Raw genomic sequence first — 14,803 nt, forward strand, 5'->3', positions numbered from 1 at the left:
TAATGTTGCATGCATTGCATAGATTAACGAATGATACATTAAGGGTGATAGAATCAAACATATATCGCCCAAGTCTTTTACTTTCATTAAGTCTAGAAGAGTGATGAAATTTCTATTCAATGAGTAAGATCAAGTGACAATTTAGTAAATCTATTTACAAAGGCATTGTCAATTGCAATACTCAATAAGCTCATTAAAATACGCTGACTCAAAGATATCTATCTTGTGCTACTAGAGAAAATATAATCATGTCAACATGAGGGGGAGCTAATTAATAAGAATATCACTATGTTGTACTCTTTTTTCCTTCATTGAGGTTTTATCTCATTGGGTTTTACCGACAAGGTTTTTAACAAGGCAGTTGTAGTAATCCAAAAGAATATTGTACTCTTTTTCCTTCATTAGGGTTTTTCCTAGTAAAGTTTTAACAAGACATATTCTTATAATCATCCAAGGGGAAGTGTTATAAAATATGAGAATTTATCAGATTATAGAAACTTGTGAATGATCATCCATATTAATATATATCTCTTTGTAACTCCCTATAAAAAGGAAATACCTTTAATGAAAATTCATTCCGTTCTTTTCCTACATTTTATTCTACTATTATTTGAATATTTTTGTTTATTATCTCGTCTTTTCTTCTTCTTAATCTTTTATTTTACAACAAAAATATTTTTATTATACTTTTAAGATATTTGATTTCAAACATTTATGAGAATTTTTTATTTATATTAATATTCATTTCCTATTTTTAATATTCATATTCTTTTTATATTAAATAAATTATGTACCCAAGCCTTTTATTTGATTTTATTCATTTTCTATTTTTAACGTTTAAAAAGTTGTTTTCATTTAAAAAAAAATGAAAACACCATATTAATGTTTTCAGTTTTTCCATTTTTTGAAATCAATTTTCTAGAAAAGAAAATGAAAAAGTATCACCCAAATATATTATCAATTTATGTTATCTTTGAAAATGAAAAGAAAATGAAGCCCAAAATCCTTAAAATTCAGAATTCTTTAAGACTCAAAGGGATAGATAAACTCAAAGGAGGATTAGATTTGAGATTGTAATAGCAATTAGCAATTTAGTTGAAGCATTTGAGTTGACAAAAACCAATTGATTCAATTGCCAAAAAGAAAGGTATGAACACATGCTTACCAAAATCCTAATACCATTCCAGGTAACACTGCCTAAATAAGGTTTCAAGAAAGGGGTTTTGCTGGCCTAAAACTTCATTTTCTAGATATAACCCATTGCCATAAACCATGCATTTTCCTTTTTCATACACCAACAACAAATTGTATCTTTTAAATTTTGGAGTTGTGTTTAATATTCTTGTTAAAGCTGTGCCACCACCTGGCTTTCTAGGACATGGATATGCCAAACTTTCCAATTTTCCAAAAAAAAAAAAAAAAAAATCCTTTTAATTAATTTACTTTACTTTAAGATAGTTGTGTAAAAGAGTCTGTGCACTTATCTTATTATCCTAATTTGAAGATAAGGCATTAAATATGTTGAAACAAATTAGTTATAATATGAAAGACAAGGTGAGGCTGGAAATGTTTGACAACAAAAATTTATCGTCCTTTTTTGTTTTTTAAGAACAAAAAAATGGTGTTTTTAAAAAACATCTTTTAGTTGTTTTCTATTATTTTTTGAAAATTATTTTAAGAAATAATTATATAAACATGTAAGATGATTGAAAATAAAATACTATATATTAAATTATTTTTAAAACATATTAAAAATATATTAAAAATATTTTAGGTTTTCAAAAAAACTTTTATTTTATAAAAATTAAAAAATTGTTTTCAAAAATTGTTCTCAAAAACCATTTTTCAAAATTGTTTTCGAAAAACAAACAAAAGTCATTTCAAGTCAAAATATCTCCTTAGTGGATATTTATTAATATGAGAAAAATCTTTTATATATTTTAAGATTATTAAATACATTGGCTATAGATATCTCATGTTGTTAGATATTAAAAAAGGCTGCTATTGCCACAAGATTTTTAACAAATAATTAGAAATTTTGAATAAAATAATAAATTTTCTATTAATATTTCTATTTTTAATAACCCTTTCAAGCACAATTATAAATAAAAATATATATTTTCATTTATTTTTATTTTAATAAATCATTTATAGCAATAGATACAAATAGAATAAATTTCTTGTTTCCATTCTTATTCCAATTATCCAAGCATGAGTTTCAAATCATTGAGTAGAAATATGGCATTCAACAACTATCATACCAGATACATGGTTAAAAAAGAAACGAGAAAGGAAAATAATTTTTGTTTTTTTTTCTTTTAAATCAAATTCATTGAAAGGAAAAGGGCGGCATGGTGGGAGCAAGAGAGAGAAAAGAAGGGACGCGGGATGCGGAGTATATATTAAATGGGTGGTTTACGTTTTACGTGTCTGCAAAGTGTAACGTACGTACCGTTGCCTTCCTGCCTCTGCCCTCCCACCACCACCATCATCGCCACCACCGCCACCTTTCGCCAAACCCATCCGAAATTCACCACCAAACCAGCCTTTTCTGGAAATGAGGGAGGTGGGTTTTTAGCCATACTCCCATTTGCAGCAGAGCCAAGAGGTTACTTCTCTTCATTCTTTCTTTTACTTTAATCTCTCTCTTTCTGGGTTTTCTACATCTGGGTTTGAGTTTTCTGGTGTTCGGGTTGGATGTAGGAATTGGAATTGGTACAGAGCTTGGCCCTGCAGGACGAGAACCGTTTCGTTTTTTTTTTCTTTTTCCCCTTTTGTTGTTGTCTAATGGGGAATTCATCTGACAATGTTCGTGGGCTTATTTTGGCCCTCTCTTCAAGCATTTTTATTGGTTCTAGCTTTATTGTTAAGAAGAAGGGTCTCAGAAAAGCAGGGGCTACTGGAGTCAGAGCAGGTTCGATTCTACTCCTTTCCCCCTCTTATTATAATCTACAAAGGAAAACATTCAGATAGAGTCAATGAGTTCTGGGTGTTTGAGGTTATGTGTATGCAGAAGCCCAAAATGCTGAGATGAGTAATGATTATAGTAATGACTGTAATTTGTCTCACATAAAGGAAGGCATAATGTACTTCTTATTCTGGACATTCCCAATGTAATAAAACATATATTAAGTCTCCAGTCGATATCAGAATCAGGAATTCACCGGTTTGTTTCAACTGGTTGTTCATAACTCTAATAATTAATGGGAAGAAGTGTCCTATTAATCATGGAAACATATGTGTGCTTTTCCATGTGTTGGAGGAGGACTTTTGACTTCTTTGGAATGAGTGTTTGGGTTTCATATCGACCACTTTCCATTTCTGTGTTCTTGGCTTGTAGGATGACTTTTCATTATTGTTACTTTGGCTCCTCTGATCAGGTGTTGGCGGGTACTCATACTTGTATGAGCCTTTGTGGTGGGCTGGGATGATAACTAGTAAGTTCTGACAAATCTTCAAATCCTGTTTGAATTTGTAAGACCCTGATATTCCATTTGTTGCTTTTGAATATGAAGTCATTATTAAAAAGATTATAAAGTAACGATTGTTTGGATTGTCTTTTAGTTTTGGACATCAAAATTTAGTGTCTTGTCAATGATGCAATAAAATTTTAATCTTTTGAATCAGAGAATTGTGTGCAAGTATAATGTGATGCTTATGTTATAAATTTGAAGTCCATAATAGTTTTTTGTCTTTGAAGCAGTGTTAGAGATTTGGAGACAAAATAAAAAATTAGCATAAAAAGATTGAATCATGTTGGTTTCGTGGGAAATATGTGGTAATTTGTATTGCAAAAATTTCTAATATTCCTCTGATTTATAAGTTTTGGGAGATTTCTAGTTGCCAATTTACTGAAGAGTCAAGACCAGAAAAATTAATTCGCTTGATTCTAGATTATCGTATGATGTAACATACAATCAATTCTGAACAGAAAAGGCTGAGAAATTTGAAAGAGAAGAGAACAATCTCTTCTAATCTCTTCTAATTCTTAACTAATTTCAAATCACAAGATTGTCCTCCCAACAAAAAGTTATAAACTATTCCTCTTTTCTGTGAAGAAGAATCTAACTCCAAATAAAACTCTAGTCCTACAAAGAGCTCAAATTCCTAATTTTTTCAATTACAAGTTATGAATAGTGAACTTTCTAAAACAATCTAAGCTAGCCATTATTCCTAAAACATGGGGAAAATTTTAGAACCACTGGGATAAGGAAAACTTGTTTCAAGGAAAGTTATTTCCCAAGGATGGCAATAGCTCATCACCATGTGTGATTTCTTGTTTTTCATGGATCAAAGATTGTGCCTTGTGAGGATCATTGATTTGGAAACCAACTTTTTTCCATTCATGCTTGCCACTTTCGTATTTCAATGAGGAGTAACTTACCATTTCTAGTCTCTATTTTTGTTCCAATGACTCTCTGGCACAGAATTTTCACTTTTGCAAAATCTTAATAGGTATGATATTGAAGATCTTGCCTCTCCTTTCCATGGAAAATGTCCATTTTTCTTTATGATGTCTTGAGAGAGGTGCTGGTCTTTGGAAAGGGTGTGTCTGTTTTGTTCAAAATCCTTCTTTATTCAACTCAATCAACTTCTAACCAAACTATGAATCTGGTAAACTGTAAATAAGAGGAAAAGGAAGAATTTATTAACTGAGGAATATTACAACACTGTCCTTAAGAGTAGTTTTACCCCTTGGAGTTGGTAAGTCGGTGCAGCAGGTAATAGTGCTCTACTATTTCAGGTACGATAAAGAAGAGAACATAGCTTACACTTGCTTTGTTTTAGATCACTGTGAACAACTATAAGATTGTCCCCTGATCTTGCAGAATAAAAAACAGAATGACAAACGATTAATGAGATACCAACCAATACCAATAGTTTGTGGCCCATAAGAAGGTGAATTCTAACAGTCTTTTCATCTCAAGAGATTCTGCAAAGCTATTTGTTTTAATAAAGGTGTGTTATATATGTTGAATATATGATGAGATCCACAATTCGCCATCTTTTTTTTATTGTTCAATTGCCTTTTGCTGTTGTCAGAGGCTGTTCTCTGTAGCTAAGATTCTTTGGGTGGTTTGAAAGAAATCCTAGATATGTTGGTTGGTTATTTCTAGGGCTTTAGCAAAAGGGCCAGGAGCAAAGCAATTTGGTCTTGTGCTTTGCTTTCTGCCTCATGGATGATTTGGCTTGAGCAGAATGTGTAGAAGATATTTGAGTTTGGTGGTGGTTTGTGTATGATCAATTGGCAAGTAAAGTTTATTATAAGATCAGTGCCAATATTCTTGATAAATGTTAGTCAATGAAAATAAATTAAGGTAACTCACTCACCAGCATAGTATAATCTCCAGTCTGAATTAGCTTCTGATTTCACTGATTATACAAGAAATGGAGATGAAGTTATATCAACTCTCACATTCACACCATTGTAACTTAAACACAATCCCAACAGCCTAGCATCAATGACATATGTTAAAATCTCAAAAATGATTGATAGGGATGACTTACTCAAAGTTGCGTGAGACTTTTGTCATGTTAAATCCTTATCCTATCATATTATGAAAATCTGGAGGAACCATAATAAATAAGTGGATTGATGTCAATGTGTCATTAAATGGTTACTGTGAGGAGAGTTACTGTTATATTTGGATTCATGAAAGTTAAGACTTAATACCTAAGTTGCAATTTTCCCCAGTCGATACCCCTGTGCACATGAGACCATAAATAATTTCATTCTTTGGACCAAGAAAAATTATAGAATTGTAAATATATGGTGGAAGTGTGATGAACCTACAGTGAATAAAAGGATGAAAAGTTCTTTTTTACATCTATTTACTCTTCTGAATCATACCCTTTGAATTCCATCACTCAGGATTATTATGTCCATGCTGGGTACAATATTGGTTACATAATGTTTATTTCATATTTGTCAAATAAAGGTCCCTTAACATTTTGTGGTTACTTTTTCTCCTATTGCTTCTAGTATTGTTTTTCTACAATTATGTGAAATTCCCTCCTTCATGCTTTGTGTTTATGCTAAGTTTCTATGCTTTTATAGTGATTTTTGGGGAGATAGCTAATTTTGCTGCTTATGCATTTGCTCCTGCAATTCTTGTAACCCCTTTGGGAGCTCTAAGCATTATTTTCAGGTATGGCCTAAGACAGAATTGCCATCCAAGATTTAAGAAAAGTAAATGAAAAACATTCTAAAGAAAATTTTGCTTCTTGCAGTGCCGTGTTGGCTCATTTCATTTTGGAGGAAAAACTGCATATCTTTGGCATACTTGGATGTGTCCTATGTGTGGTGGGCTCTACTAGCATCGTTTTACATGCTCCACAGGAAAAAGATATCGAATCTGTTAAGGAAGTATGGAACCTTGCAACAGAGCCAGGTATCTGAAGTTGTACACTCAATACTGTATTCCCTTGGTTTCTATATCTTTTAACTTGTAGCCTGTGCTAATTGCTAGAAGTTTCAGCTTTTCAGGTTACTTATTTGTGTAATTTGCATGATTTTAGAGCTTTAGTTCCTCATGCACATCCATTTTCTAGAGCTAAAGATGATTTTGGATTTTCACATAATGGAAATAAGAGATTGATTCATGTTACATAAACTAGCAAGCAACAAGGCCAATTTTTTTTAGAAATTCACCAAAAAAAATTCTTAATAATATGCTAAATTAAATGTTGTATTCTCAATAGTACTGTGAGATGATGCATGGAGCAAAATCAGTGGCATGATCAGATGTAAAATACGTTATTCCAAGAACTCAGCTATGTCAACAACAATGAGTCTATTCTTTGGTGCTTTATTTTAATTTGTGTTTAAAAACATGTATCATTTGGGAGGGTCAAGCTGACAAAAAAAAAAATCCTTGATGTTGACAGGTTTTATAGTCTACACTTCCATAGTTCTGGTTTTGGTTCTCATCCTTATTTTCCGATTTGTGCCACGTTATGGGAGCACCCATATGATCGTATATGTTGGAATTTGTTCACTCATGGGCTCTCTTACGGTGTGTTGATCATCTTTGAAACTTGTGCATATTGAAACCATTAATCTGATTCTCTTAGGTTTAATGTCGTGTTGTTGGCAGGTTATGGGTGTGAAAGCATTGGCAATTGCTTTGAAACTGACGTTTTTGGGTACAAATCAATTTATCTACTTTCAAACATGGTTTTTCACCGTGGTTGTGATCCTTTGTTGTCTTCTTCAGGTGAACTATTTGAACAAGGTAATTCAGAAATTAGCTTTGAAAGTATATGTCATTGTTATACATTAGTAAATACTAGGGTGCATTATTGGTTGGATATCACATTCTCCATTCATCATAATGGTGAACATAACATTGGTCTGAAGGTCACTCCTAATTCCTTACTCTTGGGATTTGAGTGTAGATTATCCTTTGCATACTAGTCTTAAACCAGCATCAATATGGCCCAAATTATCCAATTCCAACAAATAATAGAATTATAGAGCAACTAAAACTCAAACTTTGATCCATTATGTTTAAATAAATTCCAATGATCCAAGCTAAAACTAGCTAAAACATACCCTAATCACTTCAATTATTACAACCTAAAATGGAAGTGATAAACCAAGTCTACGCTCAAAATGAAAAAATATTTTCCTACAAAATGGGAAAAAAAGAAAGGAAAAAGGGGAACTTTGTCTTCTAACCCTGTAAAAGCTCTATCATCCAGTAATCCCACACCTATCTTGCCTCATCAATGGATCATGTTATAAGGTACATGGGGTTGACATACCAGGTGGATCAAGAATTTAAAGAAAACATATCCTTCACAAGTACATCACTCAGAAAACATGCTTGCTCTAAAATTAATATTATCAACATTACAGTCTATCACTACTGTTTAACCCTGACTCTGGTTATGAATCAAACTTGACATAAACCAATAATTTCAGGTATGGATATTACTCTAAATCTTACATTTGTTCCATGATAAACATGTCAATAAACTTGCCAGTCATGGATAATGAGAACTATGGACATTTTACAATTTTCTGCCATGGGCAGTGGAAATGGAATCATAGCAATTAGAAAATTAGTGGAACAAGTAGGAAACATATTGTTTGAGAAAATTTTTCCTTGGGAATTTAGTTAAATGGTAGCTGGGTCTATGGATTGGATTGAAGCAATTCATTGTGATGATTAATGGGTGAAAAGTTATTTTTCTAGTTTTAGTTATTGAATTTGTAGCTGGGTTCATTGTGTAATTTTGGCTGAAAATTTATAGGGTATGCTGTAATACCAAATTGAAAAATAATTGTAGTTTTATAGGCTGTGACACTACTGGAGTTTGTCTCAATTTGTGGATTCTTATCAAGTTAAATTTAGTCCTCTTTTTTAATCCTCAATTAACCAATTAATCACTAAGAAAGATTTAAGCAATTCAATGTCGTTGTGATATGCTGCTGCTGCATGCTGTGCTGTGCTGTGCTGAGTATTTGAGTATGTTGTGATGTGTGTAATGGTGCTGCAGAGATTTAGAGGTAAAAATGATTGCATTAAATTTTTATGTGGAAACCTCATCAAAGGTGAAAACCATGAGACTATTCAAGGCTGTGAAGCAATCCACTATTGAATGGATGATTACAACAGATTAGTCTTATAGAGCTCAAATTCCCCTGACCAGTCTACTTGATGCATGCCTCCTCATGCGAGAGCCCAGTCTTATGGAACTGATCTAGTCTCTAGATCAGCTGATCAAATTCAATTTATGCCCTCCTCTCTTTGTACCTTAAACACCTAGCCTTGTTCTTCAAACAAGATGCTCAACTCCTGATGCTTCTACTTAGAGACCAAAACTTATACATACACCTTAATGCGGTACTAAGGTACTCAACCAAAATTGAGATATTTAACTTCAATCTTTGGAACTCCCTGTGCGTCTGATTGCACATTCTCAATTTATTCTTGTTGATATTTCTGGAAAGATAAATAAATAATACTTTATTGATCTAATCTAGCCAGCTTGGTAGAGAAGCATGAACAGAAAATCGGATTAGAAAAACTTCCAAACAGTCTTTATCTGGCAGAATTCTGATTTATAATTTATGAGAAAAACTATAGCCTAAACTAAAGCTCTGTTTGGAAATAGTATATCCATGAACCTTTTTGCTGTCCTGTTTTGCCAAATTAGAAGATTGGTACTTCTGTTCATGAAAGAATTCTATAACTTTCCAAGATTTGGAAATTGGCTTCCTTTTTTTTAGATTACTCTTTCTGAGATCAGGCTGGCAATGCATGCGTAATTTATCTCATTCCTTTCACTAGTTAATATAGCGAACTGTACTCCAATATTACAATCAAGATGATAAAGATCGATCATATAACCTCAGAAAACTCTCTTTCCCTACAAAAAAATGTAGCTAGAAGAAAGTAAATATGATATTAAAAAGCATGTTATTAAATGTCTCTGACTGGTCCCCATGCCACATGCATCTACTTGTCCTATCCCTGGGTCTCAGCATTGGACCTCCCCAAGGTGTTTTGTTTTATGGAATAATGGCGTTCTATCCAGGGAAAATTTTAGAAAATAACATCCTGAGAAAAAATAAGAAACCAACTTCCATCATTTTGGAGGTGTATAATTGTTATTAACAATGCACATATACTCTGGTGTGACAAAGCAAAACAGTAATGAGGTTTCCTGAAGACCATTTACAGTTCTACTCCTCTCGAAAACCATGTGAGCTTAGTTTTGTCAATATCATTATTTCTGACCAGAAATATTAACCCTCATGTAATGGCATCAGAGTGCAACATCCTGCATCTCTCTCTCTCTCTCTCTCTCTCTCACACACACACACACACACACACACATATACATATACAATTGCACAAAGGGTCAACTCATTTACTAGTTCTTTTATTCATGAAATAGAGGATAATAATTAAAATCCACATGGATTTGGAAAATGGGCCAATAGCTTTAGCATAAACACTCTCTCCTTGGAATAAACCTTATTGTTCCTTTATATCTTGCTTCCTTAAACAAAAGGGATATGGATATTAGGTTTTAGCAGTACCATGGCATTGTGATTCAGCCAATCTTATTTCTCCATGGACCAAAACATACTGGTAACCTCGTTTTTTATGTTATATGATAACCATTAAGGAACTTGTCATGAATTTTTTCAGTATCTTCAAGCATGGTTTTATTCTATTATCTGAAAGTTGAATTAAAAAAACTCTTTGTTCTTAAGGACATTAATATTTTTCTGAGTCCCTTGGTATTTATCTATAATTATCTCTTCATCTCCTTTTACATAGTGAGCCTGTGCAAACCCTCTTTGATGAAATTTGCTTCACACTAAGAGCAATGGTATTCAGATTTTTGACATGCTCTAAAGTTAATTTATTTTAGAAATTTTAACTCCAGTCCTATTCTAAGCAGAATCTGGATCTTGATGATGGCTCGTCTGTGTAGGCACTGGACACCTTTAATACAGCTGTTATATCTCCGGTGTACTATGTCATGTTTACTACCCTCACCATTCTTGCCAGCATGATCATGTTTAAGGTGATTCAACTAATACATTTCTACTGTTCTTTGGAAAGGTTTAATTTTCTCTCCTTTATTCTTTACAATGTCAGAGAAGTATCAGGGAACATTTGGATATAGCATGGAAGTTGACTTAGAGTTTAAGGTAACTGCATCATAGGTCTACTCAAGCAATATTGTTGTGTTCAGAAGAAAACAAAAGGTGGGAAGTGGGGGGTGGGGGGGTGTGGTGAGGGGGCATGCTAGTTGATGGCTACCATTCCTTTGGTCCCATCCTTGATCTATTTTGTACAAAAAAAATGATGTATGTGCACAAAAATGATGTATGAAACACAATGGAGTAACTGAATTTCCACATGCATCTAAATGTATTCTTTGTTTAGTGCAATGCATTTGCTATCATGTTGGGATGGTAATTGCCATCTGCAGTTTACTCCCTCCTGATTGTGATTAATACGCTCGCATATTATCAAACATGTTCTGAGAAATTTCATTTCTCCGTAATGATTGTAACTGGGTTAATATTCCCATATACTTGGTGCAGCATCCTCTGATAATACATACATAAATTATCTAATAAAGTAAACTCTAGGAAATCCAGTATCTAATGAAAACTAAGTCATGATTGTAGTCCAGTTTGATTTGATCAGAGATGCAAAATTTTCAAGCCTGTTTTATTTGTTCCCTATTGTGGACTGGATGCTTCTCAGAATCATTAGACCAAATTTTAATAAATGGTGTGTAAGGTTAGGGATTCAATTGTTGTGAAAGCAAGTCTGTAGTTGAGGGAGAGAGAGAGAGCCTATACCTTTGTTGGGCACAACACATGGAAAGTTTACAATTAGCACCAAAAGAAAGGAATATTAGCAAATACATGAGACCAATAAAGATTAGATTTTGAAAAATTCTTTGAGGTCCAAATCGGAGCTACAAGAAGTCTAGTTTGCACCTCTATCATTGTTTTATCCTTTTGTTTTATTGATCTCTTTCATCTTCTATGTCGACAACATGAGAAGCTAAACCACCCTCTTGGCAGGGTAGTGAGGTGCTCCCCCATATTTAATATATCTATATCTATATATCTATCTATCTATTTATCTCTCATTGAAAAATTGTTACCAAATCTTTTAGAGAAGATCAAGAACAGATTGAAATCATGTTCTGTACCCATTGATTTCCAACCCAAATTGGAAAAAGTTCATGTGTGCTTCTGTAGGTTGGCTTAAAACACAACTGTCCAAAACAGGCACAAAGGACACGTCTTCCAAGCTTTCCTTGAGCAAAGATCCTTTGAAGGAGTTCAATGCCCAAATCAATCTCTTGTCTAATCATTGCAAATACATTTTTCCACTAGCCTAATCTACTTTTAAAGCTGGTCCTCCGTCTTTGTTAGACTTCATTGAGTAGTTGTGCTCTTAGTAGTGGGAGAGTTTTTGTGGATTTTGACTGTGTTACCTTTGCCTTCAGACTCCCTTTGTATATCACCTATGTGCTTAAGGTGTGCCTCTCTCTCATTCTTGCTCTCTCTCTCTCTCTCTTTCTTTGTTTTCTTTTCTTTTTTTGTTAGGCACCTTTAAGATATTTTTACTTGCCTATCAAAAAAATTAGAAACATAATAGTTAGGCCTTAATGCAAGCCATAAAATTCATATTTGTTCCTAGAGGATACGCAATTTTTTATACAGTCATACTTAGTCCACAAGTGCTTCTTATACAATATTTTTTAAAAATTTTAGGAAATACTTCTCTTATTTATATCTGGCAATTAACTGCTTCTCTAGACAACTATTTCTTATGTAAATGCTTCTGATAAAAGTGGCATAACTAAATCTGTTTTACAAGAAACACTCCTAGATGGACTTTTGTCTAGGTGATTTATATGTGCTTTCTTATACATTGCCTTTTACACTTAATGTTAGAGTAAGATCTTGGGTGGAATAATGGTTAACTTATGAAAGTAGATGTAATGAATCATGGAAAATTACAAAATTCTAGAACCAACTTTTCTTTATATAGATGGTATAGCAGCTTTAAACTTGAACTTCCAAATGTTTTAACTGCTTCAGATCTAGATGTGACTAATCATGGAAATTTTCAAAATTCTAGAACCAACCATTCTTTCTATAGATAGTGTGGAAGCTTTAATCTTGAACTTCCAAATGTTTAGCTGCTTCAGATCTAGAGGAAACACATGCAACTTTCTGAAGTTCAAAACTAGTTGATGCATGCCATATTTTGGTGTAGTATTTTATTTTCTTTCTTTTTCCTTGTTTTGTGTGTGTGCATGTTTTTGTTTTTTGAAAAATTGTAGATAATATCATTTTTATATTTGATGGCATTCCATCTTTCCTCTATTTAGTGTTGTATTGTCCAGACAACTTTTTGATTATGAGTCTATAGTTTAATTAATTTATTTGTTAATTTAATTGTTTGTTCTTTTCTTTCCTTTCCTTTCCTTTTCTTGGTTGAAATTCAGGACTGGGACGCACAAAATGGATCACAAATAGTCACCGAACTCTGTGGTTTTGTGACTATTCTCTCTGGAACCTTTCTCCTTCACAAAACCAAGGATATGGGAAATGAAGAAAGCAAACATTCAAGCACTTCCCTTGCTTCTCAAGCAAAGAATTAAACACAAACTCAAAGCTCTGGATAGACAGACACTAGATATTTTGCAGTGTTATGGTCACCTTTCAGTTATTTCCCCAAGGCATTATACAATCTTCAAGGTTTGATGAAAGTCAGTGTTTTCCAAACTGAAAAATTTTAGAAAGCATGAAATGTTTGCAGAGTGAATAGTTTCATCTCCTTGATGCCAGGTTATGGGGATGTGCAGTAATAGTTATAGGGATTCCATCATACTTAGCAGTAGATTCTTCCTTTTTTCTATATTCTTTTCTTTGCCTGAAAAGTTTAGTACATGAATATGTTTTCAAATTGTTATGATTGAGTGTAGGAGAAATCTTTAAAGCAGTATGTAAATCATTGATGAAATGGATGATATCTTTTTCTCAGTACAACGATTACTCAATTTGTTGACGCCGAGACGCTCACAATAAACTTAGCCTCCCTGTGTGGTGTTTGAACTTAGAAAGATGCAACTGATGATACAAAATGTCCTATCTTCTTCATCATCTTCATGTACTTTGAATTCTGTAAAATTCTACTGATATGTTATGTAATGTAGAATCAAGATTCTGATAGACTCAAAACAAAATCTCAGAAGCATTTTTCCTGTTCTGGGCACTTCCATTCTGAGGTGTTTTGGTTGTAAGTCAGTGATTGTACAATTGCTCTCAATTGCTTTCATGGTTGCAGTTTGAAGTTTCCCTTTTCGTTTTTAGAATAAAAATAATTTATAAGTAGGAACATAAAGCAACTGCTGAATTCTACAAAAATATAATTTTGTGATTATCTAAAGCTTATGATCCTCCTGTGCTAACTGGACTGCCTTGTTGACATGGGTTTGCTCTATTGGGCTTTCCAAAGAAGTGCTACAAAGGTTGTTATCTCACTACCACAAATACGGGGTTTTGTCATGAATTAATTTGTGATAAAGAAAGAGTATTTTGAGATAAAGGATTTTTTTTTTCCACAAAAAATTATTCATGGCAAGTTTGTTGCTATGAGACCATGAACAATTATTATTAATCATAAAATTTTACCACAATAAAATTTGTAGCAACATTCACTTTTTCACCACAAAATAAATTTTGTGTATGAGATGTGCCATAAAACAAGTTTATAGAATTATGTCATTTTTTTCTAGGAAAATAATCATGGTAAAAGGTCATTTTTTTTCAAAAAAAAAAAAAAACCTTGGTAAATATGGTAATTGGATTTATGAATTATGATCAACAAACAGTACAAGCTACAAGGTACACTAGTCAAAGATTTCTTTGTCCCATGCAAATCATTTACTATAATTATTCAATATCCATATGAAAAATAGGCCTAATTCTGAGACCTTTTAGTATATTTTGATTCTATCTATTCTAAAAATATATCAAAATAAATAAATAATATCAACCTAATCCCTATATTAATTTATAACCCTCAAGGAGTCATATGAAGTGAAAATCTCATGTACGGTTCTGTAATAGCGATGGAAGTAGTGATGTTATCACCGACTATGATTATCTCACAATTCAAGTACAATTGATAAAATTGAGGCATAGTCAAAATATGGTTTTTGGGGTAGAATTTGTGGCGTTAACCTATAGGGTTTATCGTTTTTCTAATTTGTTCCCCAACCAAATGCAAAAGATTGCCTA

The 14,803-nt window shown here is 32.9% G+C and overlaps 1 protein-coding gene across 5 annotated transcripts; it reads left to right on the plus strand.

The window, feature by feature from the left end:
- Positions 1–2,428: 2,428 nt before the first annotated feature.
- LOC117914132 (probable magnesium transporter NIPA2) lies at positions 2,429–13,619 on the plus strand. 5 transcript variants are annotated; one of them, XM_034829339.1, is made up of 9 exons: positions 2,429–2,608; positions 2,704–2,914; positions 3,381–3,437; positions 6,059–6,149; positions 6,232–6,392; positions 6,889–7,016; positions 7,098–7,235; positions 10,456–10,548; positions 13,006–13,619. In XM_034829339.1, the coding sequence occupies exons 2-9, from the start codon at positions 2,788–2,790 to the stop codon at positions 13,159–13,161; spliced, it is 951 nt and encodes a 316-aa protein (XP_034685230.1). In that variant the 5' UTR covers positions 2,429–2,608; positions 2,704–2,787; the 3' UTR covers positions 13,162–13,619. The 5 variants fall into 5 exon arrangements, with proteins under 5 accessions (XP_034685230.1, XP_034685231.1, XP_034685232.1 ...); XM_034829340.1 differs by having other exon boundaries at positions 10,456–10,586; positions 13,006–13,127; XM_034829341.1 differs by lacking the exon at positions 10,456–10,548.
- Positions 13,620–14,803: the final 1,184 nt, after the last annotated feature.

The sequence above is a fragment of the Vitis riparia genome, chromosome 5 (assembly GCF_004353265.1).
Source record: "Vitis riparia cultivar Riparia Gloire de Montpellier isolate 1030 chromosome 5, EGFV_Vit.rip_1.0, whole genome shotgun sequence".
Classification (NCBI taxonomy): domain Eukaryota; kingdom Viridiplantae; phylum Streptophyta; class Magnoliopsida; order Vitales; family Vitaceae; genus Vitis; species Vitis riparia.

Bases quoted from the DNA above. Each gene is read 5' to 3' on its own strand.
- LOC117914132 (XM_034829339.1), top strand. From the start codon at position 2,788: ATGGGGAATTCATCTGACAATGTTCGTGGGCTTATTTTGGCCCTCTCT. The intron at 6,150-6,231 runs GTATGGCCTAAG...TGCTTCTTGCAG, and splicing joins GCTCTAAGCATTATTTTCAG to TGCCGTGTTGGCTCATTTCA. The intron at 7,017-7,097 runs GTGTGTTGATCA...TGTTGTTGGCAG, and splicing joins CACTCATGGGCTCTCTTACG to GTTATGGGTGTGAAAGCATT.